The sequence below is a fragment of the Apteryx mantelli genome, chromosome Z (assembly GCF_036417845.1).
Source record: "Apteryx mantelli isolate bAptMan1 chromosome Z, bAptMan1.hap1, whole genome shotgun sequence".
In the NCBI taxonomy this organism is placed as follows: Eukaryota; Metazoa; Chordata; class Aves; order Apterygiformes; family Apterygidae; genus Apteryx; species Apteryx mantelli.
Genome location: NC_090020.1, coordinates 62,473,895 through 62,499,881, shown reverse-complemented (window position 1 = coordinate 62,499,881; position 25,987 = coordinate 62,473,895). Strand labels below are relative to the sequence as shown.

General features: G+C 38.9%; 1 protein-coding gene across 4 annotated transcripts in view; it reads left to right on the top strand.

Annotated features, from left to right (window-relative positions):
- PIK3R1 (phosphoinositide-3-kinase regulatory subunit 1) overlaps positions 1-20,611 on the top strand; it is a 61,162-nt gene extending 40,551 nt beyond the window's left edge. For all 4 annotated transcript variants that reach the window (XM_067315833.1, XM_067315836.1, XM_067315837.1 and 1 more), the window contains 9 exons: positions 9,479-9,581; positions 10,274-10,372; positions 10,498-10,678; positions 11,161-11,286; positions 12,312-12,454; positions 12,728-12,904; positions 13,002-13,070; positions 15,421-15,591; positions 16,052-20,611. In XM_067315833.1, the coding sequence (XP_067171934.1) occupies positions 9,479-9,581; positions 10,274-10,372; positions 10,498-10,678; positions 11,161-11,286; positions 12,312-12,454; positions 12,728-12,904; positions 13,002-13,070; positions 15,421-15,591; positions 16,052-16,241 (1,259 nt within the window). In that variant the 3' untranslated portion in view covers positions 16,242-20,611. The remainder of the gene's footprint in view (positions 1-9,478; positions 9,582-10,273; positions 10,373-10,497; positions 10,679-11,160; positions 11,287-12,311; positions 12,455-12,727; positions 12,905-13,001; positions 13,071-15,420; positions 15,592-16,051) is intronic.
- Positions 20,612-25,987: the final 5,376 nt, after the last annotated feature.

The window sequence follows — 25,987 nt, the reverse complement described above, 5'->3', positions numbered from 1 at the left end:
TTAAATCAAATATTTGGTATGAGCAAAGCAGAATTGCCAACTGTGTGCAAAGGAAATTGTTAATGCAGGAGACTTTAGGTGGTAGCTTGAAGTAATCCTTTTTACAGCTTTATAACAAAGAATATCCTAACAAAGGATAGGGCCTGGTGAACCGAACATTAGGCATGTTGTAGCTCTCCCACCTCTCTATTAAAAGTATAAGGTAAAGTTCATGTCAGTAGGATTTGCAGGGCCATTTAAGATTTGAAGAGCTAGAGCACAGCAGCAGAAAAACAGCAGCAGAAGAATGCGTTACTTCTCTTATTTTAAGTAGGCACACTGTATAATTCCCTTCATAAACTAATGAAGATCCATTTTAAATGGCTATGGTTTTTGCTTCTACTACTTTGGAAGGTCTAACCTCACAGGCTATAGTAATTAGGAACCTTTTCCCAATAATTAACATACATTTACTCTCAGCTAGTTTATACCAATTTTTTTTTGTTCAGTTTTCTCCAAACAGTTAAAGCAGGCATTCCAGTACCACTGTATATTTTGTCTTCCTAATGTTTCATGAAAACCAAGAGAGTCCGAACTTTTAATGCCTGCTTGTCTTATTTTACTAACAGTCAGCAAATAACTGCTTATTGTTAAAGAATGATTTTGTCCTTGCCACATGTTATAAGCCTTAAAAAAGCAAAATACATTACCGAATCCTCTAATATTCTAAAGACTTTAATAGTAGCACTTTCTGAGATGATATGTTTAAAAACTCTTTTGGATATGTAAGTTTGCATGGCTTGAGGCAGTGGTAGAGTGAGCAGATACAGAGGTCGGATCAAGAAGTGAGAATTTCTCAAGCTGAGCTTAAGAGATCAGTTAGTTGCATTTAGTTGTGAGTTGCTTCATACTAGTAAAATATATAAGTGAAAGGTGTTGATGTCAGAACCACCAATGAGGGCAAGGAGGCTAGTCATCCTGAGAGTACCTTTATATCTGTTTCACTAGAGCCCTTGAAATGCAGCTATATCCATCAAACTTATGAATTAATTAATATTTTGTAACGCAGTTGGTTGTTCTGAGGGTCCTTCTGGGATTTTTCATGTGATCCATTACAAAAAAAGAACTCCTTCCCTGTGTATTTCAGGGTCCATTCTGGACAAGAGAATGTGTTTTAGTAGAGCGTTTGCACATTTATTAATATGCCGAAAAAAATTAGATGCAGACTTTCAAACTTTATAGCCTGTAGTTAACTAGCTTCTGCTCTAAGGCCTGTAGAGCACTTGAATAGTTTTCAGAAGTTGAGTATCTACAGAATCTTAAATGATTCTTTACAGGATTGGGAAACAAATCTGTTTTTCAGCTCCAAAATCAGTCATGTGATTGTCTTAAGTGCTGAGTTTTTACAGTTCTCATAGAAGACTAAGAGACATATTTTTCAAAATTATCAGCTCCAAGATTATTGTGTACAGTGGTTTGACCTTCCATCAAAAATGTTTTGAGACATTATAATAAAGGAAGAATCCTAGAAAAGATAACTTATTTCTTATGTAAGTGTTCTGAATGGAGAATGCAGACCTATCATAGAATTGTTCATAACTTAAGAGCTTTTAAACAGAAAGACTCTTACTTGTTGAAAATAATTTAATGACAACTAAGTGAGAACAGGTAAGCCAGTGTTGCCAGGTTTCTTTTCTTCTGATTCTTTTCTCATCACATTACCCAATAATCATCCTTCTTGCTTCCAAACAATAGAAAGCATGCAAATAGGACCATCATCTCAAGCTGGACATTTTATGGCTACAGTGATGCTATACACTCCATAGTGCAAAACCAGGAGTTATTGTTAGGCCCTTACTTGATTTTTTTGTTGCACAACAACTCTGGACTGATTTTTTCCTTGTCACAGTGTTCAGTGGGAAACTATGCATTTTTATGTGTGAATCAGAATAGAGCCTAATCCTGCACAAGAAGTTAAAGTACTAAAGTTAAAGTCTGTAGTATGTAAAGACAAAATAATGTTGCAAGAGAACTAGGATTATGAAAATGGTTGATGTTCTGAATAATTGGTAATGAGATCCATTTTCTGATTCCTGTCTATGTAGCTAATCAGCCAAAGACCCAATGGATGATTAGGCTTAGTGGACAAACTGAATGATTTAGCATCCCATTTTAACATTCCAACTTGATGAACAGCCACAGAAACATAAAAGAGTAATGCTGATTTTATAGTCAGAAACAAAGTGTGTGTCTTCAAATATGCCATTTGAAACAGTAGTATTAGAAAAGTCTTAATTATAACAGATTATACCTAACAGCATTGGTTATATCTAACAGAATCTCACAGAACAGATTAAAGGTATGATGGTGTGTGTGCTTTTAGAGGTATACATTGAAAAATGGGCTATGAGTTCTTTTTAGGCATACAGGGCTGGAAGCTTTTTCAGTTCATTTTTGACGATCATGAAGCAGCAGCAGGTCCCAGAGCCGTGTGTGGGACTATTTGGGGCATGGCCCACCAGCCAGCGAGCACCCAGGGCCCCTGCCAGGCGGCTGTTGTATGAGTCCAGTGCTAGCTCATGGCCAGCTGGCAGGTCACAGAGGGAGAAGTGGGGAGATGGGAGGTTCGGGGTGGTTTGGGGGAAGAATGCAGGGAAATCGGGGTCCTCTTGGCGGAGTGTTAAGGAGTGCGGAGCAGCGCATGGGTATGCAAGGTGAAGGTGTGTGTTATTGCAGGGAGGCAGAGAAGGAGGGGGGAAGTGGTGGGTCTGGTGTGGGACAGCAGTGGCAACGTGAAGCCCCTGGGTTGGTGGGAAGGGAGGGATGTGGGGACCAGGAGGAGCTCCTGCAGCCTCTGAGGCCACTTCCCATCCCGTGGTGGCAAACTGAAGCCTCAATGGCCTGCACACTAACTCAGGCTGTCCACATTCTAGGCTGTCCATCACAGCTTATTCCTCTTTTCCAGACCTGTAAGTAACATTGTAAATAACATTGTAAATAATGGCTCCATCTGTAAAATACCACAGGTTTTAAGCATGAAGAGGTAGGATTACTACTCACAGGATCCTAGCTAGAATAAAAGAAGTCATGATCCTGCCTTATACTTAACTGGTCACTTGGTGGTGGTTTGGGTGAGAGTCCTAGCAGTACAGCCAAAATACAGATGCTTTGCTTTTAGCTGAACATAATATAGCAAGCCTGATAGAATAATAACCAGAGCAGGGGATGTAAAGGCCAGTCCTGTTCCTCCTGAAATCTGCCCAAAAGCTCCCCTTGACTGCACTGGTCCGGATCAGCAACGGTCCTGGCTTGCAGTGTCTTGGGAGCGCAACAGAATATGTAAGAATGCTGTCCTTTATCAGGACTTTTTTGCACAATTTCATAAGTCTGGCTGGATCGTCAGCCAGTGCTAAGAGTATTTTGGCATGTGCAGAGAACAGTCTGTCAAGGAAGAATTGATTTTTTACGGTGTATTGCGTGTCTGCTCCTCACCCGGCAGAGGGCCCCCCTTCTAAGCTAATAAAAATCATGCGCTTTATACCTGATTTAACAGGGAGCAAAATACATTGTTAATAATCTCCAGCACTAGCAATACTGAATTCTTGGTTTAGATTTTGGTAATAGTGTATACCTTATGTTTCTCAATACCTAATTAAAAGTATTTGGTGAAACTGAAGTAACATGTATGGCATTGCTAGAATTTTTTACAGATTAATATTATAAATGTGTGTGAGTATATGTGTATGTATGTACATATACCTATACATATATGTGCACACACACATGCAAACCTCTCCATCCTGATCAGTTCCTTGTCCTGCTTCATGCATCATTTTTAGAAAAATATTCCTTTATAGATCAGAAGGATGCTCTGAATATGACACAAAAAAGTAGTTGGCCCCTGAGTTTCTGCAAATACAAATCTGTAGATTCGATGAGCACCACTCAAGGTGGTGAATTCTTAAATTTAAATAAAAGTTAAGATGGGACAATTGCGTGAAAATGCAGGTGTGTGCAAGTCAGTACCTTTTTTTGACCAGACATGTGATCCAACCCATTTTTGCACAAGGCATTGAAATCAAAAAAAAAAAAAAAAACCTCAGACTTAGGAATACCCTCAGTAGTTTCAAAAGCTTGACTTTTATATCTGCCTAGGTACCAGTGCTTTTTAAAATAATAAACAATTAAGTGAACCAGAGTTTCTTTGTCATCATTAGCTGATTTCCTTTCAGAATACACTTCTATACCGTGGTCCTATAAACCAAAAAGCGTTATCACCCCTTTCTGTAATTTTGAACAGTAAATAAGAGGCATATCAGTTACTATCAAAAGTTGGATTTTTCTCTTCTCCTGTGTACTGTCATTACTTCAGAAACACAGATTATGATCTCTATTTGAAATAGGCTGTACTTTTATGACTATGGTGCTTTAAATTATATATAGAACTGACAATTGTTTTAGTAGGCAAAGGTCAAAACTAGAAGAGCAAAGAATTGTTATAGGTGAAACTATTTAATCAGCTATAAAACACTGAAAATATACTGCAGATATTTCAGATTTCGTTGTAAGGCACAAGTGGGTTTTGGTAGGTTTGATATTTTGAAGCACAGGACGATTTTGCTAAGTGGAGGGTTTGAGGAGGGAGGTGAAAACTTTGCAATACCATTTCAGTAACATAAGGGAGCCACAGCTGATCTCCAGGAAGACAGCTACTAGAGGTTCTCACTGCTTCCAACAAGAAGTCAGAGGAAAATATTAATCCCATTCCTGCCTTTCTCTCAAAGGAACCCTTTGGTCTGCCTCTCCTTTCACTTTTGATTTTTTCCATGTAAAAGTATAGCTGGTAAGGAAGTTAGCTGGTGTAGGCAGAGGGGAACAGGCTCTTCAGTTGCTGCTCCATTTCTTCAGCCAGTGTGATACTCCACCAAACACTACAGCAAGGGAAATACATATGACCTAAAGTGCTCCCTCTCTGTACAGTCCCCTTTCCCACCTGCCTGACCAAGAAATGAAAAGAACAACCCAGAGGTCCTTGAAAACACCATGGATATGGACAGGTGTTTTTTCTAGTGTTTTGTTTTCAGTTTATCTGAAATGGATGAAATGCCTCACCAGTTTGTTCTAAGGGTCTTCAAGCAACACGTGTGTTTGTGATCTTGCACAAGTGTGTAGGAGGTGTGCTTGCAAGCAAGCAGCCTTGCACGGGGTTGTTCTGAGAGGTACAGCTCTTTTCAAGGAAGATTTTGATTCTATTTTTTTTCTGAACTAAGTTAGCCACTTCCTGTATTTGGCTGTTCATAGTGCTTTTCTTGACTTTAATACTGCACTCAGCAGCCAGTTACAGAGTCTATTTTAAGACCTCTCACAATGGTCTTCTCATTTACTTGGCTGCAATGAGAAAGTTCATCCTGCATTGGTCACTTGTTCACTGACTGACAACTTTTCCTTTGAATCTGGCTCCCCTCCCCCGCCTGAAATCCCTGGCTCAGCAAATATTTGAACCTGCCCAAGTTAATCATGAAACTGAGATCATTATCTGAGAGAGACGTGCAAGCTACTGAGGGTGGTTTCTTTTTTTTCTTCTTTTTTTTTTTTTTTTAACAGTACTAAAGTCAGGTTCACTTTTTAATGATGAACCAGAGTAAGTGGATACCTTCTGCACAGCACAGAGCTTTATGCAGTTAAGAACAGAGAGAAGGCTTGGATTTTCTGACTGCATGTTACAGCTTTTTTTTAGTGATTTTTATGAAGAATTGAATGGAAAGCATAGACTTTTCTTTCAGAATTATTTTTTGCTTAGTTGCTTCAGAGAAACTTCCTAATAAAAAGAGTTTTTTCTCTTTTAGAAAGATTTCTATAAGAGAAAACCACTTATTTTTTCAGATTTTTGGATTGTATTTTCAGGCTGTATTACAAGGGCGAGCAGTTGTGATGCATAATTTACAAAGTAAGTGATTTTGAATTTCTGTGTGCTTTCTTCATCACCTTGTGGAAGTACTTTACTGTAACCGATTACCAGGTAGAGATTTCATGGTCTTAAGATATGTGAATGAAAGTCAAGTGCCCCAGTACCTCTCCAAGTTATGCAGAGGCAATGGAAAATCACCTGTCTGTCTCCTGCCTTTTCCTGCCTGCAAGCTGGGTTGGTTTGAGCTGAGCAGTAACCTGATTATACAGGTGTGGGCAGTCCAGAATTGGGCCACCAGTGAAACCCTGGAGACTTATTTTTTCCTGAAAGCCTTTATTCAATGGAATAAAAAATCTTACTGATCCCCTCTTAAACTTAAATGCAGCAATATAGTCTTTTTCAGAAGTCTTTTATAACCTAATTTAAATAATTACCTTGGCAACTCAAGTGTTTGGGTAGCAGGTGGGCTAAACCTTCAAGTTCAGTGTTTGGACTTGTGTCTGGGATGATCTTAAGTATCTTATTACACTTTGGAAATGGAAGGAATCTTTGGAACATGTCTACCTAAACAGGGAGGGGGAAATGAATTTAAGCTTAACATATAAGCAAACTAGCATGTATTTTTTTGGCGCTCTTGGTACTCCAGTCATGTTCTTACATGTTAATGCTTGTCTAAAGCAGGTGAGCTAGTGAGGGACGCAGAGGGAGGGTAGATATGTGTGAAATATTTGGGAAGGATATGAATTGTGTTAATTTTTAATGAGTATTTGTGAGAGAGCACATTTCGGCTGCCCCAGGATTTCTTATGATATAGGCACTGGCAGTTGCTACAGTTACTTTTTGTTGTGGTTATTTTTGGTATCTGGTTTTCTGCCCCCATAGATTATAGTGAATATAAAGCATTCAGATTGCTCTATATAGCATTCTGCTCTGGAATTAGCAGTATATTCTGCACATGTTCCTTCCAAGAGGTCTGAGAGTTACAGTCAGTGATGGGGGGGAGTTAAGAAGGAATATTTCTAAATAGTAGGAGGATACTGATGACATAAAGTCAAGTTAGGAAGAAGACACTGACAAGGACTCTTGCTTTTAAAAACAATTAACATGATAAATATCTCAATGAGAACAGGGTAGAGAAACAGTGTGAAAAGGCAGACTAAATCTTGTTGTATCCTGACAGACTGGCTTTTTATGTTCTGCAAAATTATTGTTCAAGATCCTTCTCAGCTCTGACTTTATTCCGTGGTTTAGGAAAGTCTCAGTGACATCCTAAATGCAAGATTACAATATTTGATTTTTAGATTTCAAAATTAGTTAATCCAGATGATTAGTATTGTATTGCATTACAAAATGATACAGATAAAAAAAGACATCTCTGTAGTAAGTACATTTCATATAATAATAGCAAATGTGTCAGACCTTTGTGTCCATAAAACTACAGAAATTTGTAAAGTTTAAAAATATAATTAATATTTTATTATGTGGATATATATATGCATATATGTGTATGTATATGTATAATAGATATACACACACACACATGGAGTCATGCTCTAATTCCCTTTCCCGTCTTTGTATACGTACAGCATGTACACATGCTTATTAAAGCTTTTTGAATGGTAAACTTCATGCATCTGAGTAGGATAATGAAACTGAGAAGTGACCTACCTATCTATAAACGGAGCTCCACTGCGTGTGCGTGTGCATGTGTTGTGTGCGCGTGTGTGTGAAAGCTACGTGCTGCAGCATATCAGCCTTTTGTCATCCTGCCAGCACTGGACTGTACCAAGCAGCAAAGAGTCAGGCAAATGAAACGGAGATGTGCATGAGGGGAGCCCACTCCGGCTTTCTGTTTGTAATACCAGCTTTATGTTGCCATTCTGCTAAATGCAGATTCTTTCTGAAACTGAAATTGTTTTAAGATTAATGTAGAACGAAATGATGAAACAGGAGTGGTCTGGTGACATTATTTTGACATGATTGGCTGAGGATTATGATGTAATAGGTTACAGTGCAGCCCCTTGTAGGTTTTAAAATGAATTCCAAGACACCATTACAAAGAGAGCCTGGCTCTTTTCTTATATCTGAGCTTACTCAGTGAAACTCATACAAATGTACAATACTGTTTGGAATATGGAAGAACTGGATATAGACTATCCTAAGACAGATATAAATTGTGGCACAGACTTGATGTTTTACATAGAAATGGATCCGCCAGGTAAAGCTGCAGTCTTCTTGTGGAAGGCTAATTCATTTGGGTCTTTACGATAACTGCTGAAAAATCCTTAGTGGATGTTTAAGATTTATTTACTTTGTCATTGATACAAATAGTTTTCCTTTTTCCTTTATTTTTCATAGATTAGAATTAAATTGTATTTTAGTGCATGGTTATAGTAATTAGAATCATAACCTGTAGAAATACCTGTCTGCTTACTTAATTGAATTTTTCCTGAATTGACCTGTTTCGGTTTTGATTTTATTCTGTCATATGTAGCTCTAGCTCTGCTATTATATTCTAAAAATGTTGCATTTCTTTTATTATTATTATTTTTGCTATCTCTGCTCCACATTGTGGCTAAAAAGAGATGCTGTAATAACACTTGTATTTCCTGAAACAGTGATTACAAATCATTGGTTTGGATTGTTTTAGGAAAAACAGATTTTAAAATGTAACAGTATTTAATTGAATTCCTGATATCACATCATTTTGTCATGTGGTATTAAAAATATTAAGCTGTCTTGTCATTCATTGCAATTATAAAAACATTGTCTTTTGTAGCCGGTCGTGTTATACATAGAGGCATGTTTGTAAGGAATGTTGTACTTACTAGAGAATTAAAAGAGCTGGGTTGATTTTTAATCCTGATTTAAACGTAGTCCCCCTTGCTAGTAAGTCAGGAGTGCTGCAGTATCTTCTCTGGCACCCACTGGTATACGTATGCAGCTTTGACATTGAGAAAAGGGGATGTGGTTTTTAATCAGTCCTGGCATTTGGAACACAATTTATTCTGTAGAATACTAAGATTAACGCAAGGGATATATGGGTCACAGATGGGTTTCTTAAAGTGCTTTTCAGCAAATCATTGCACAAAATGCTGAGTATCAGAGAAATCAAATTCTTCTTAAATGTACAGTATTGCTGTGGGTTTGCATTTTTTATTACCTAGCTCCTAGGTGAGAAAATAGCAACATTCCCCTAAGATCATTGCATAGGAGGAAAAAAAGAAATTTTACATGTTTTACTATTTATATTCACCTGAAGACAGTGGAAGGAGGTAAAGACAAACATCAGATTTTTTTTCCAAATGCTTTCTTGACTTGGGGGGGAGGTATGGTGTTGTTTTGCTTTAAATATGTTATTGCAAGAGTAATGTACTTTTTGAAACAGTACATCTTGCTTGTTGAATTATATTGTTTTCAGTAAAATATCTTGATTCTTCTAGCACCTTTTAAAGACCTTTTAAAGTGATGGAAAGCTATATTTCATAACCATTCATTTTTTTCTCATTCATGCACTAAGGTATAATTTCAAGGTATATACGGTCAGGTTTTCAATGAGTTATAATCAACTTTTTCTCCTTTCATCTGCAGCACTGCCTCCTAAGCCACCAAAACCTAATACTGTAACTAACAACGGTATGAATAACAACATGTCATTACAAGATGCTGAATGGTACTGGGGAGATATCTCAAGGTAAATCAGCTCAAGATGTATATTTCCTATATTTGCTTTATATTCTTGCTATGTTGTTTTATATATGTATATTCTGTTTAAGTATAGAAAAATTATAGTTCAAAGAGCTAGTTTTAGGATATTTTCCAACACAAACATATCACAGTTGGTTTTGTTCCAAACATGACTAAAAAGTTACTGGCAGTCAGTTAGAATGTAATATGTAAAATGATTTGGTGCTTGTTGTATTATTTTAAGACAGCTATGTGAAATGCTGGCATGAGAGGACAACACCAAGAAATAAGTCTTTTCTTCTTTTCTTTCATTGAGAACCTCAACTCCAGGCACAATGGTTAATAAGCCAGACTAAGAAGTGCCATATATTAGCAACATTTTTAACTGTACTATATATAGGTACATTAGACCAGCACTGGCTTCTCCAATTGCTCAGGCTTGTATGAACAAGCAGAAAGACCTTTGCATTAATATTATTTTGTTCCAGCAGTAAGAGGATATTGAAGATACCATTTTTGTATTCCGTTTGTTCACTAGTAATATTAAATAAGCTATTAAATAACTGTGTTTGTTCATATGGAGATCAAGAAGGCTCTTAAAAAAGCAGTTATTTTAAAACAGAAGAAATTGGAGCACAGTGAGAGAAGAAATGAGTGAGAAGTAGCTGAAATGATTGGTTACTTTTGCTTTCATTCTAGAGAAGAAGTAAATGAGAAGCTTCGAGACACTGCTGATGGTACCTTTTTGGTACGAGATGCTTCAACCAAAATGCATGGGGACTACACCCTTACGCTAAGGTAAGATAGTTACACTAGGTCTGTAATACTTGACAGTATACATGCAATAGTAAATTTCAAATACCACATTCTTTAGGCAGTAGTATTTGAATTACGCCTGACTTTTCAACAAACTTTATTTGCAGGAAAGGAGGAAATAATAAATTAATCAAAATATTTCACCGAGATGGGAAATACGGCTTTTCTGACCCATTAACTTTCAACTCCGTGGTCGAGCTAATAAACCACTACCGGAATGAATCACTAGCCCAGTATAATCCTAAACTGGATGTAAAATTACTGTATCCAGTATCTAAGTACCAGCAGGTAATTTGGTTTATTTTCTTTGTGTTCCACCTAAATACAGAGAAATTATTACAGCCTGAGGAGTCACTGATTATAAAGAACCTCACATCTGTTAATATTTGAAAAAATAAAGTGGATATAAAGCTAGATATTTTTTTAAAAAACAACCCCACAAATTGCAAATAAATAATTAAAACTTTAAATATTGCAGATACATCATTAAGAAATAAACTTATGTTAATAAATATCCCACTCATTAACAATGAAATATATAATTTTCAGTACAAAGCTGCACATTTGCAATGCAAAATTGTTTTTATCATTAATTTTATTTCTAATTTGCATATTATTTGCATATAGTATATGATATCTCCATATTGATAAGAGAGATACCACATTTTCCATGTAAAATATTTGGGCATTTTTAAGCAGTTTTATCCTGAAAATCTGTTCAGTGTAATTGTTTCTTTATTGAATGTATTTCCTTCTTCTCATTCTCCCAGGATCAAGTAGTAAAAGAGGATAGTATTGAAGCAGTGGGAAAGAAATTACATGAATATAATACCCAGTTCCAAGAAAAAAGCCGAGAATATGACAGACTCTATGAAGACTATACAAGAACTTCTCAGGTGAGCTATGTTTGAACCAGACAGAAAGTGGAGGTCATCTTCTGTGGTTTTAGAAGAATATTACTATAAATTCATACAGCCATGTTTGAAAGCTGCCTTCTTCTCCTCCCTTCCTCCACCACTACCGTCGCCCAAAAGAGGAAACATGCTTGATGTGCTTGTTCAGTATAATGGAATTGCTTACTCATGTTTGAACCATCAGCACCTGCAACCTAACCCTGTGGTTAAGTCTGACACCTGCATCCAAAGCAAGCTCAGAACTCCCTTGATTTAGCAACACTTCTGCACACTGACCTCATCAGGTCAAGCTCAGGTTTTCAAGACATATCTGCAAGGGAACATTGTATTTTATTATTAGTTTCTGAAGGAGCTGATTTCATCTACACAGAGTGGAGAGATGACGTGTAGATACAGTGCAGGATTGAAAAGCTGCCTTTATGTTTCTTTCATCTTAACCAATAATTAACCGGGTCTTGAAGTGTCGGTGGAATTAGTGCTGTTTTACAGCCTCAGGATCAAGACGGCTTCTTACAATATACAGGAAATATGCCTGAAAATAACTGAGGCAAGGTGGAGGTGTGCAGGCAACATGAAAGTTGCCTTAAAGACTTCAGTATCGTCTAACTGTGTAGGAGCAGGAGGATGGACTAGATGAATTCTTGAGATCTGTCCAGTGCTACATCTTATAATTCTGTTTTAGAAACGCAGCTATACTTCTAAGGACATTAGTTGGTACGAAGGGCAAAGTGCAGTGCCACAAGCCTCCAATCCTCCTTATTTATACAAAACAAGTATTGAAGCTAGGCCTTTGTCTAGCAGTTTGCCTTTCTTGGAAAGCCTCATCATGTTAGCAGTTTGCACAGGCCTGTTTTCTCTACTTTGTAAGGCTCTGCAGACAGAATGCATTCTTGGTAAAGGGATTGAAGCCATTCTGTTACAACATACTGAAGTCTCTCTGTGATACAGGCCAATAAATCATCCTTTCTGTTTGCTAAGAACTGTAATAACAATTATTTTATTTTCAGGAAATTCAAATGAAAAGAACAGCTATTGAAGCATTTAATGAAACAATAAAAATATTTGAAGAGCAGTGCCAGACACAAGAAAGATACAGTAAGGAATACATTGAAAAATTTAAACGTGAAGGAAATGAGAAGGAAATACAAAGGTCAGTATTTGTATTTGCACTTTGAATTGTATGTTTTTGAGGAAAAAAGCAGTACCAAGTACAGATCTACCTAAAACTAAAGCATGCTGGCAAGTTTACAGTTGTTCAGTTGTAAGCTAAGGAAGCCTTAACTAGGGTAGATGTGAGTTTGCAAAATGTGTACCTACATCTAGAGGAATAATCTCTTATCTTAAATATCTACATGAGAAAATAGCAGATAAAGTTGTGAATAAGACCTCGTGAGAGTATAACCTACCAAATTATTCCATTCAGAATTATGCACAACTATGAAAAATTGAAGTCTCGAATAAGTGAAATTGTGGACAGCCGACGCAGATTAGAAGAGGATTTAAAGAAGCAAGCAGCTGAATATAGAGAGATAGACAAGCGTATGAACAGCATTAAGCCAGACCTCATACAGCTGAGGAAGACAAGAGACCAGTATTTGATGTAAGTACCGTTATGAATTAATAAAAATATTTTTTAAAGTTTGTTTTTATTGGCATCCAACTTCTCTGAATAACAATTATTTGTAACTTTTGTCCAGGTGGCTGACTCAAAAAGGTGTTCGGCAGAAGAAGCTAAATGAATGGCTGGGCAATGAAAATACAGAAGAGTGAGTGTTAAAAGATTTAAATATTCCTGGTATTTCAATTCATCTTACACAATAATGAGATAAAGCATATTTAATTCCAGGACCACATAGAGGAAATCTCAAGCCTAGCTATCCAGTAACAGTGTACACTGTTAACACGTGGCAGCCTACATAACACAAGTATTAGAAAGGACTTTATCTCACCCCCTAGTGCTATTGTTCAGGTGACTATAGCAAAGCACTGGAACCTAACCAGTGTCTTTATTCTTACCAGTAAAGTGAAGATCATAAGGTGTTAGTATCTCGAAGGGGTGTTACATGGATGGATAAATGTTCAGAAGGTCTCAGGCACAGGCTGGCTCTTTCCAAAGTTCAAGTGCTGGTATCATGGAGCCATCCAGTATAGTGGTACCAGAGTACTATATCACAGTGGTATCAGAGATGATAAAATTTGTATGTTGAAGAGTGGTTCTTCTCTGGCTTATGGTCTGGTTAATTTTTGTGAGAAGTAGTAGCAGGATAGTATTCTGTCATTTGAGCAATTCAGTTTCATTTATGTTTTTGATTTGGGCTTGGCCACTGAATGTGTATCACCTAATTCCTGGGCAAAAAGCAAAAGGCACTCAGTTGGTGAGAATGTAGACCAAATGTAACCAAATGCAAACCATAAAATAATATCAAAAGTGACTTGAATTCACAGTTTAAAATACTAAACAGAGAAGAAATGAACAAATATAAAAAACGGAATGGTCTGAATAAAAATCCGTATCAGCATTGTCACCTATGTAGCTTCCTGTGCATGCTTTTTACACTGCCTGGCTGAGTGACATATAGCAAAAACACCAGATTGACAATGACTGTTTTGTGGGTTTGCATTCTAGCCTTGTTCACATTAGTGGTCCATTTTAATTTGGTTTGGTTTACCGAGTCTCCTACTGTTATCCTGGAAATTGTGCATCTCTGCTGTGGCTGCATTGGTAGAAGCAAAGTTATAAAAATGGCACAGACATTTTGAAGCCATGTATTCACCCAGTCCTAGCACAGATCAAAGATGATATAATGGAGAATATGTAGCTACCTGTTTCCACTTGGTACTCCCATCAGTTAACCGCTAGACAGCAAGAATAATTTAACATTGCATCAAACTAGTAAGTGAATCTGTTTAAAGAAAATCTTTCTTTTCTTTAACTCTGTGACTATCCTTGCCAGTGGATCTGATATGTACTCAGGTTTCTGCTGACAAATTAAACTTTTTGTTTTCTAACGTTATAAAGCAGAAAAAATCAGTATAGGAAGCAGCAGTAGAAAATAGCAATCCCTTTCTTTAGGTGCTGGTTGAAGACAGAGCCACTGCTGAACACATTTGAATATCGTGCAGGACAAAGGGGTATGATGGGATAAGGGAGCTAGATGGAGTGTCACATGAAACAAAAGAACCCCCTCCTCTTTCTGAAAAATTGAATTCTATGTGAGATTGCTGATTTCTGTAGAATTTTGAGAATCTTCAGAAATACAGAACTATGGATGAGTGGGAAGTCATGTTTTCTTAGAGGAACAAAAACTGATTAAGTACCTTTTACAGAGAGAATAAAGATATTTGCCAAACACACATTGATTACAAGCTGAATGGGAGAGGAAGGGTGCACCAGTATAGGCTACTGGACAAGTAGAAAGTCCTGGAGCTGCAGAATGTCAGTGCTGTCCACAAAACCATTCTGGAGACATCTTCTTTCATGGTGGTATTTAGCTTGGAGGGGTCTGTTCAACTCGAATTATCTTTATAGTTGGTGGCTGTTTTGGAAGAGAAAACTCTATATTATATGCTCTTCTCATAATCTGGTTATAAGGAGAGAGACCACTCTATTATTTCACGCTTTCCACGCAGCCATCTCCCCTATGAGTAATTAATCTGTCTACCTGTACAGCTGCTCATAGGTTTCCCAAGCAGCAGCTGTAGTCAATATACTGCATTATTTTTCACTGCTGACCAAGTATTCTGGTCTTTGGAAATGAAGCTGACTCAAAAGGTATTGATTTCACTGGGCTTGCTATTTACCAAAACAGTGAGCAACAGTAGAAGTACTGAAGTGCTCACAGCAGATTCTGAAAGATAAAACAGCATCCTTTTATTTCCTTCTTCAGATTTACATGAGTATTTTTAAAAGAAACAAGGACCAGAACTTAGATTTTGTTTTTACTCAGCAGTTGAAATGTTGCAGTATTACATAATTTACATCCTTGATTTTACCAGGGAGGCATCCTACTAGCCAGTGACGTACTTTTTTTTCAAGTAGTGTGAAGGAGAAGTAGTTTGCTCTTGGTTTTTGCTCTGTAACATGTTTCATAAATGTATTTTGTCATATTTCAACAGCCAATACTCTATGGTAGAAGATGATGAAGACTTGCCCCATCATGATGAGAGAACATGGAATGTGGGAAATATCAATAGAAGCCAAGCCGAAAATCTGCTGCGGGGAAAGCGAGATGGAACATTCCTTGTTCGAGAGAGCAGCAAACAAGGCTGCTATGCTTGCTCTGTTGTGTACGTACCCTAATTTGTGAATGATGCAATCATTGTTTGAGGCCTACCTTGAGCAAGGGGCAGATGCGTACTTGCATATGCATGGATCCCACTGTGTCTTTGGGCTTAGAAGCAGACTACCAAGCCCTGAGGCCACCCCTTCTTATTGGTGCTCCTCCTACCTTTCCTACATAGCTCAAACCTGTGGCACTCCCACAGATGAGCATCATGGAGAAGGGAAATTAGAGCATGGAATATCTCCTTTATGTGCAGCTGCAGCATCCTGCCTGCTTACTGCCTTCCAAAGCTAACACAACATTGGGGAATTTTGATTAAACCTAGACTTTTACCATTATCCCAGTACAGAAGACAGGAATTCTACGTGGTGACTAGCATTGGAAGAGTTTTTGCCAATACCTTATTTTTAGCTAAACTTTACTGTACTGTCAAACTAAAAACTGCTTTTTGTTTTCCTTTTTAGGGTGGATGGAGAAGTAAAGCACTGTGTGATAAACAAAACACCTACTGGGTATGGATTTGCAGAGCCATATAACTTGTACAACTCACTCAAAGAACTGGTGCTACATTATCAACACACATCACTTGTGCAGCACAATGACTCTCTCAATGTCACACTAGCCTACCCAGTATATGCACAGCAGAGGCGATGAAGATCGTAATACGCTGGGTTGTTTCTTTTTTTTTCTAAAGAAAAGGTTTGACAACATTGAGGCCTCTGGAGAGAGAAGGCTCCTTTCAGCCTTACTCAAGAATTTGAGCTGCAGTATCAAAGCTATCTGTCTTCAGATGGGACTAGAGCTTTTCTTCACAACTGCAGTGGGAGAGATCACAGTAGTAAGCTGTGAACATATGTTTCTAATCTGAAGTGCTTTTTTTTTAATCAAGAAAAGAAAAACACAAGAGAGAGAAATCCTAACCTGATCTCCCTGCAGGGACATAGAGGCCTTTAACCATGGTGCTTGTTTACGACCACTTCTGAAGCTTTACCAGCTAGAATGTTGGATTCTGCAGACCCCAGGTATAAGAGGTCTTTGTGATCTGGTTTTCGGAATTTCTTGGTCACAACCTGGTTTGGATTTGGTGTTGCTGCACTCAGTGGATCCAGCCACACAGCATTGTGGATTTTTTGGATTCTGGTGAAAGATATGTAGCAGAACGGCACTTTCATTTATAAGGGACACTTTAAAAGGACTTCAGTTACAGTATGTGGTTCAGAGGAATTGTAATAGCAAAGTGCCAGGAAGTGTTTTGTTTAGACATTTAAAAATCCTGTTTTAAGAATATATTTAAGACTGAAGAAAACAGGACTTTCAATGGCATACCATATATAATAATGTAAATAGTACTGGATGACTAACTATCATTGATGGAAACTATCAATACCAAACTGCTTCTCATTTCCCTTTTCTGTTTGCTGAAAGCTGAATCCTTAGACTGTGCTATGCAATACTGAATTTTCTTTAGGCTTTAGTCTTGTCTCAAGCATATCTACAGGTTAAGCTTGTTTTTCTTTCTTCTTTCCTTGCCTTCTTTTTCTTTCTTTCTTTCTTTTGCCTGAGAATATTTTTCCTGATGATAAATTTTTTGTTATTCATTTTGTTGGTTGTTTGTTTTTTTAAAAAGAAATGTACAGGAAGCCAGCAAGAGTTGGCTTCAGAATGAAAACTATGAAATATTTTACAGTTTTCTTTGTATAGATTATTGAGCTACTAGCTCAGTTTAAAAAGTTCATAATTTTTTTTGACTAAATATTTTGTTGGGCAGTGCCTAATAAGCTTCAAAGCTGCTTTATTCAATAAAAGTATATGAACATTACAAATTATCATTGAGTCCAACAATATTGTTTCAGAGATATCTTTAGAATACGGTACCGTGCTATGTTTGCTTCATGAAGCATTTGAACTTCTGTCTTGATTGTCTTTGTATTTGGAAGAAGAAAAGTTGTATATCCTTCTCTGATAGTGACTGCAGAAAAAAACAAAGGAAAATTTGACTATGAGGAGAGATAGTTTGAATTTCAGAATGAATCCACTCTTCATAGTAAATAAATAACATCTTGACCTACTGTGGCAGAATTTTTGTTAGCATGTCAAGATATTTTCATTTCATATGAAGGAAGTTTCTCTAAAATGTTGCCTAGGATTGTTTTTTGTATTAGTGTTGTAAAAAAAGCTCTCACCTTTGCTCAGAACAATTGGATACAACATAGAGCTAATTAAGACTGGAAAACCTTTGTTTTAAAAATATCATCAGGCTGTCATAATTAATATTTTGGATTTATTTTCATAAGCTTATGGACTGAGGCAATATCAAAGTGAACACTTTTACAATTTAGCACCAAAGACTTACAGAATTGTGGTTCTGTTAAAGGAAACAAATACATGAATCCCACTAACACAGACTTATTAGGAACTCTGGGGCTATTCACTGTGGGTGGCTTGAAATGGTTATTAATTTCCCTAACCACACTCAGTAAATTCACACATTACAAACTGAAAATAATGATATTCAGAGAAATCTTGGAAAAGTTTTGACTAAGTGAGGATAAGAGTTTATTCTTCCCTTGAGATGCAAAGGGAAAATCCATTACTATTAAAGGCAGTTGCATATGCAATCAAAAGAGTAAGACCCATGGAGTTCTCTCATAATAGCTCTGTTTTAGAAATATATGTTTTAAGACAAAGTATGCAGTACTTATTAAGCTATTGGAAATAATAGGAAATTTGCCAGTCACCAGTAGTTTTTATATTATCTCTTAATTTTTACATTATCCCTTCATTTCTGATGCTGTAAGGCTTTTGTTTTTATTTGGATTTTATGCTTTTTTTTTGGTGGGTTGTTCTTGCTTTCCTGTAGATGTATTTTCTTACTGAAACTTATATCAGGAAACAAGATTCAATCAATATTAATATATCAAGATAGTCATCACTTAAAAAAATTATTCTGAATATTTTTTTTCTGGATAGAATTTTAGTCTTCATCTCTTCCCTTCCTCTTTCTCCCCCAGTCAGGTCTCTCAGGATAGGACCATGTGAATTTGGTTTTCTAGTAATTTTCTTTTACTATTAAAAGCACCAACAGTTATGCTAGCATGACAGTCATACTACTGGGCTTAAAGTTACAAATTAGTTCAGTATACAACAATTTAACACCTGTAGCAGTCCAAAATACTCTTCTGACATATATTAATTTTTGAAATTTTAAGTGTAAAATTGTACTTTTTTTCTCTATAAGAAAATTGTGGGTATTCGGAATTGATCTTTCGCTTAATATTTCTCGAGAAATTTTATGGTTGTTTTGGATCTAGTTTGGATCTAATTTTCCTCATATTAAGAAAACCTCTGCTATGTCAGTGGGCCATATTCCTAGCATGCCCAGCCCATTATGGGATGCCATTTGTTCCTCTGTTGTGCCATACTACTTCACTTCATCTGTGGTTGTAGCAGAGAAAAACTAGTGTTTGTGCAAATTTGGCACTTGCTTTTCTTCCATAAGCAACAGTGAGTCAAGCACTGTGTTGTGAGGATTTGTGCTTAGGGCTTCTTAAGGAGAAGTCCTGCCTATGCAGCGTCCGTGCAATGCACAAGGATCACTTAGACCCTCAGAGTGGGCATGCGAGGGAGTTCTGTGCTATCCAGGCATTGGGTGGCCTCTGCATTTCCCTTCCTCCACAATGCACAGCACTGCATCCTGCCAAAGGCCCTGTCCACTGCAGAGTTGTTTTTCCTTAATATACCATATTGCTCACTCCAGTTGTGATTTGATCTAAAACAGACTATTTATCTGGAAAAAAAAAAATACGTGAATATAACTGAAGAAACATGGTGCTTTTCTATATTTCTATTGATACGTAGTGTTTCCATCTAATATGGTTCAGGGGTGGGATTTGATTCAGTTTGCTTTTTTTGTTTGGGGATTTTTTTGTTTTAAAGTCCTGAGTTATGCTGTACTGCAGCAGCACTTTCACAAGGCTTTTGAAAGGTATGACACATAGCAGAGAGAACCTAGCACTCCCGAGCAATATGAGGAAAAATCGTGCAAGTTTTTGATTTCTTTAATTTGAAATTTGGATTTGAGGGTTTGGGGTGTGCATGGTTGTGTGCGTATGCACACACACACATGTGGTGTGTATGTATGAGTAGATCCTAATATAGGCCCATTTGAACCAAACATAATCTTTTTGCTGACTTCAGTAAGTGACATCATTAACTTTGCACACATACACACTAGATCTTGGTGGGTGCAGCATGTTTCCAAATACAGTTAAAAGGCTATGTTTCTGTGTTTTGTTTTGTTTTTCTTTTCTTTTTAAAGCTTGTCTGTATGGTTCACTTATCTAAGAAATCTTGTCAAACAATCTGTGAAACCAAATCTTCAAATTTTCTATTTGGTGTCAACTGTTCTGTAGTAAAGAAATGGCTTTGTCTTGTAATTGGCAATGAGTAATGCTTGGGAAAACCTTCAGATGCTTCTAATGGGGAAAACTTCTGCCGATTTTCACACAGTGCTTTTGCTATGCATGGTATTAAGTTGGGAAAGTGAATCCTGATATTATTTTTTTCAGGGTCACTTTAGAAATGGGCAGCTCAAAGCACAATGCCTCCCATGGGACAAGGTTCCAAAATGCAACATTTTATGTAGAATAATCATGTATTTACTGCAGTAGAGGACTAAATTGGGCTGTGTGAGTTGGTAACGTTACATTGCACTTGTCCTGATGAGACTGCATTAGCTGCCCAAGATGCTGCTATTATTTTTTTTTTAATTATTCTTGTTTTAAAAATAAAACTCTGTTCTGTTAAATGTGTTTAAGACATTAAGATTACTTTGTTTCAAAATGGTCTTTGAGGAGGTGGAGGGTTAGGTGGGTTGTAAATTGCCTTTACAAGGCAACAATGAAAACTTGCCTCCTTGAAATTTTGTTCAGGCTATAGAGTTGATGGAGCTGTGTCTTGTTTTTAAATTGCTTTAAAAATTGTACTAAGTCTTCAAGCAGAATAAAGGTTGTTTTGAAACTGCATTTCAGTTGTTGAGGCTTCAGTAAGGACTGAAATATTTATTCAACAGACTCCTCTGCTGACTCTTCCTATATATATGTGCCCTACTTTAAAATTGGGACCCAAATGCCCATATTAGAGGGAACTAGAAAGCAAACGATTTCAGCTGAGTCACAGCCCTCCTATTTACTGAACTGAATGGAGTAGCTGAGTAGCTCCAAAATAGGCTCATGCCAAATAGTGCCAAAATAGCAGTTTTAATCTCATACTCCTGCAAAAGCAGTATAATATTAATGATCTATAAATCTGCCCTTTTACGCTTCAGATAAAATTCTGTCTCTCCTGAAATCAGTGCGAGTTTTGTCACTGCTTCCCATGAAGCCAGCCTGTCAATCTTTGTATCCAAATGTAATTTATCACCTGCATGAATATACTTCATTGTGAAAACCAACATGAGAATGAAGAAGAGGGAGGAAGTGAAGGGGAACGGGGCAAGACCGAGTCTGAGCGCTGTTTTCTTCCACTCATTATTAGAATGCAATATCATAATTTCTTCATGCCCATCTGTATTTTGCCTCAGGAGAGGTTCTCCAGGGATGTCAGGCAGGCAGTCTAGAAATAGAAAGAGATCGCTGTTCCAGCTCTATCTGAAGTTTCCATTCCAAAATCTGCCCATGTTTTGCTCACTGCAGTGACATAATACCCATGACTGGTATCTATCTGGGCACCACAGAATTGTAGTAGTTATTAATAATCACAACACTATCACCAGGCCTTAGAGGTTCTTATAAGAAATACAGATTAAAGGCTACTATTATAGTTTTGTTCCATATAATATAAAGTGGAGTTAGATCTCAGATGAACATATTTGTTACAATTTTTCTCATTAGTAAACTGATTGTTTTAAATAGGCACTAGTCTTTTAAATAGTTGAGCTCTTTTCTGCTCCCAGAATATATGTTTAGCAGCACAATCTCCTCTGCAGCCACAGAGCTCAACATCTAAAAATAAGGTTAGTTTGGTCATGAATCACGTATCTTCCATCATCAGCTATTGGAAGAAATCATGACTGGTTGATCATAATCTGCAGAAATCTACAGACCAGCAGATTTCTGGCCTGTATCATACATTGTATAGAAATCATACTTGGCAGACAGTGGAAAAATTAGTTTGCAAAAATGTCATTCTATTTTTGCTGTCTGCAGACAAACACACTCCCACTTCTCTGCTTTCTTGCTAAGATTTGATGGTCATTTTTCACTGGCAATATGAAAAGTCGCATTCAATTAAATCTATCTTTGTGCAGTTACAAGTGGGTGTGATTTTTTTAAAGGCTTAGGAATGCTTTTTGTATTGTTTTCTCCCCAAGTTGTTTGACTTGTGCTAAGTCATGTGTGCAAACAATTTCTCCACGCAGGTCCCTTTGTCTGAGCTGTGAAGCCAGAAAGGAAAGAGGCAGTGTTAGGCTGCTCTCTCGGCTTCTTCAGGCTTCACTGAAAGACCAGGCGAAGGCTTTTCCCGGCTGAGGGCCGGACAGGCCGCGCACTGAGTCTGCGTGGTCAGGAAGCAGTGTGCTTTCCGCGGGCAGAGGTCCCTGTGGAGCGAACAGGGCAGCGGCAGACGGACGGTGCCTGCCGCAGGGGGCAGGCCGAGGCCGAGCTGGGACGTGCCAGCAGTTGTGCATGGACCAACACCACTGCTGTCTGCTGCCCGCCTCCCGACAACCTTCACGGCTGCTCAGTGCGGTCTGTGAACGGTGGCCCTGCGATGACCGGCGAATGGCAGCCAGCACGACATGGCGGACAGTCAGGCGGGACCTGGTGACAGCCCTCCCGCGGGCCCGTGCCGCCCCCTCGCTGCCAGGCAGCACCACATGGCGGCTGGCAGGAGGAGGAGGAAGAGGAGGAGGAGGAGGAGGAGGAGGAGGAGGGCCCGGTGACAGCCCTCCCACGGGCCCCTGCCGCCCCCTCGCTGCCAGCCAGCACCACATGGCGGCTGGCAGGAGGAGGAGGAGGAGGAGGAGGGCCTGGTGACAGCCCTCCCGCGGGCCCTGTGCCATCCCCTCACTGCCGCAACGGCCTCACGGGAGGAGCCCCCTCATGCACCGGGTTGCAAGGGTACTCCCAGGGCCCGCGGCACTGATACGGCACCTGAGCAGGCGCCTCGAGATGACTACCTTCAGGGGACACTTGTCATGTATCCCGAGGTCCCACCGCGTGCTGTACAAGCCAGGAGGGAGCCATCTTCGGGGCGTCAAGGTGGCTGCCTTCCTCTTCCTCCAGTACCCGTGCTGTAGCAGAGGCCTGCCGCGGCCACGGCCTGGGAGATCAGGCTGAACAAAACTAGAGAAGCAGCAGGACCAGGCCCAGAGTGGATCTTCCGCCTCTCCATGTTGCTTTGCGCCATGCCTCTGCCACAGGACCACCATCCAAAAATGGGCCATATGTAGAATCTGGAAACTAAGGGACTGGTAGACAGAGTGAAATCTTGTCTGCTTCCGTGGCTAGAAATAAGGGAAGAAATAACCGGTTCTGCTTTTCCTGCAGAAGGGACACTCAGGAAAGCAGGCTTAGACGTGACTTCGGTCAGACTTTGGCTGCACAAAAGACACTAGGCCTTTCACAACGACTCTGACACCACAGAAAGCATTAATTGTGGAAGCTCTGCTGAGGACAAGTTCTGGTAATCCTTTTTTCTAATTTCTTTGAGGACCTGTGTCCTCAAATAGGGAGACTGCCAAAAATAGAAACTCTGTGGGGACTTTCTGGATTCTGGGTAAACAGGTATCAATCAATCAACCATATTCAAACTTTGGCTAATCTATGTGGAGACCAGAACTTTAACCTCCTAACAACAATCGGATAACCAGAAAAGTCCTGACAGTTCTTTGAAAAATATGAGTTTTTACCCTCTGCTGTGCCCAGACCATATTTCCTGCCAGAACTGTATTACAAGAACACTTCTTGTCTTCTTTCTCCATTCTTTCTAGCATGAAGAAATTACCTTTGCATAATAAAAAAAGGAGTTTAGGCCACTGATTTAAACGTGCAAATATTTCCAAAAGAAAGATGTAACAGGTAGCACACAAAAGCATATAAACTTGCCATCCTCAGGTCTTTGAACAAACAATATTGACAAAACCAGACATGAATACAGTTTATTCAGGTGATGGTTTCACTATCATATGTCTCACATTGCTGAATCTTAAGAAAACCGTAGCTTCAGAAGAAAAATAATGAATCCACACCTGAGAACATTTCTTCCTCTACAGATGTTTTCTTTCTATATAAGTTTTACTTTCTTTTCTCCACAAACCTTGTGCTTTGCATAAAACGAATGTTCTGTGAAGGCTGCTGGATTATTTCCTCCTCATTTTTTTTCTTCACATTACAAGTCACCTGAAGTACTTCTGCAAAACTGTCTACATGGAACTAGGTGAAACAGGCACATTGAGTCAACATTTTTTGTGACATGCCTGAAGGGAAATGAATGGTTGCTTTATGTGACAGGGTGGTAGATCACATTTGCCTTTGCAGTACCCAAGCAGTACTTCATGCTGATACTGGCTTTCCCCCGACCTGTCACTGCACCCAGGGGAATAAGACTTACCCTCTTCCTGTCTAAAAGCTTGCTATAGCAACTCTTAGCAGCTTATATGTTGTGAGGCTGATTGGGAGTAAAGACCTGAGAGAGCCTGAAATGAACATATTACAGGAATGCAAATCCAAGAGCTGTCAGAACTGGAGCCAGCCACAACGTACCAGGGGGGCAAGGGTGAAGGGGACAGCCTTGCATCTCTCACCACAGCCTCTGGGCAGGACACACACTGCAATACGCTGAAGCCAGGGTCACAGGCACCTTTCTCCTTCCCTGTGAAATCCATGCTGGATTAATATTCTGTTGGGTAACAGCTGCCACTTAATGCAATTTGCATGCACATAACCTGCAACTCTCTCTCAACTCAAGCCTCCCTTTGGCTCTTCCCTGTTTCAGGAAGACTGAAATTGGACATTTTGAGGTGGAATTCATCTCACCTACTTTTAAGGACCTAAAAGGAAGGCTTATCATCTAAGACAGCTGGAAAAGCTCTCTTCACAGAGAGAGACAGGCAATTCCTCAAGGTGATTCACCCCACCTACCTTAGACACTATTCTTAGGAAAGAGTGACTCATGCTCTGGAATGACTCCATAGACTGTAGAGGGAGCCCAGACAAGGGGCTTACACCAGACAAGTGACTTTAAGGTGGCTAAGTTAGATGAACACAATCTCTCCCTTGCTGATAGACAGTTCAGTTTTAATTCTTCCAATACTAGCTGTGACATCCTCTGCTCTTAGCCATAAAGAGAAGGGACAATTAAGTTGTGACAGGAAGTTCAGCTGGTTTCTAGAATTTGGATCTTTCATAATAACTCTGAAGATGGCAGAAAGGTTGGAAAACATGCTGGGCCTTATTCTTCTCGGAGCTGTAATGCTGTGACTCCATGCAGAGGAAGGAGAATGAGTAGTAATGCAGAGATACTGATAGCTTCTCTGCCTTCTGTTCTCTTCCATTGGCCTTGCAAGGGCCTAACCAACTCCCTGTCTATGTGGAAACTGGAGAGCTATCTTCTGGGGAATAATCTGGCCTCTTGCCAGCCATGTGATCAGCTGCAGAGACATGGATAAAGAAGATGTTGCTGGTCTTTCCAAGTAAGATCAGTTTGTTAATCACCACATCTATATTTCCTTTCTTATCCAGGGGATACTTATGGAACTTGATTTTTTTTCCTTCCAGTCCATCCATAGCCAAGAACACAGGCCGGGATAGAAATGACAAGAAAAACAAGAAAGGAATGACTTCAGTCATATTACCTCCCAGCCAGACTGAGCTCTATCTCAGAGTGGGAGCGCTGTGTGAGGCTCCCATTCATCTACTTGGACAATTCAAGAAGGTGGCAGGCTCTACAATATTTCCTGGGTGCAACACTGCATGCATAGTACAGCAAAAATGAGCATTTTATTGAAGAATCTTCTGCCAGAAAAGGTCTGCAGACTGCCCTGGGAGTTTCCCTGTGCAGTGAAGTGGAAGGTGTGGTCTTGCAGAGCCTCGGGTACAGTGACTTGTAGGATCAGGGTCTAAGGCAGTAACAAAATTCTGGAGAGAAGCTTCAGAAGACTTGGGATGAAAGAGAAGCTGTTATGCAAGTATCTGCTGCTCTACTGATAGCAGGCAATGTAAACAAGAAAACTGAGGACTGTCTAACAATCAATGAACACCAGGAGTCCTTGAGATATGTGAACAAGATCCTCAGGATCGGTTCACAGTATTCCACCATTTTTTTGCTAGATAGTGTAAGCATTTGGACAACAGAACAATATTCCTAGTCTTCAAGATCATCTGAGCTTCTTGTGTTTGAAC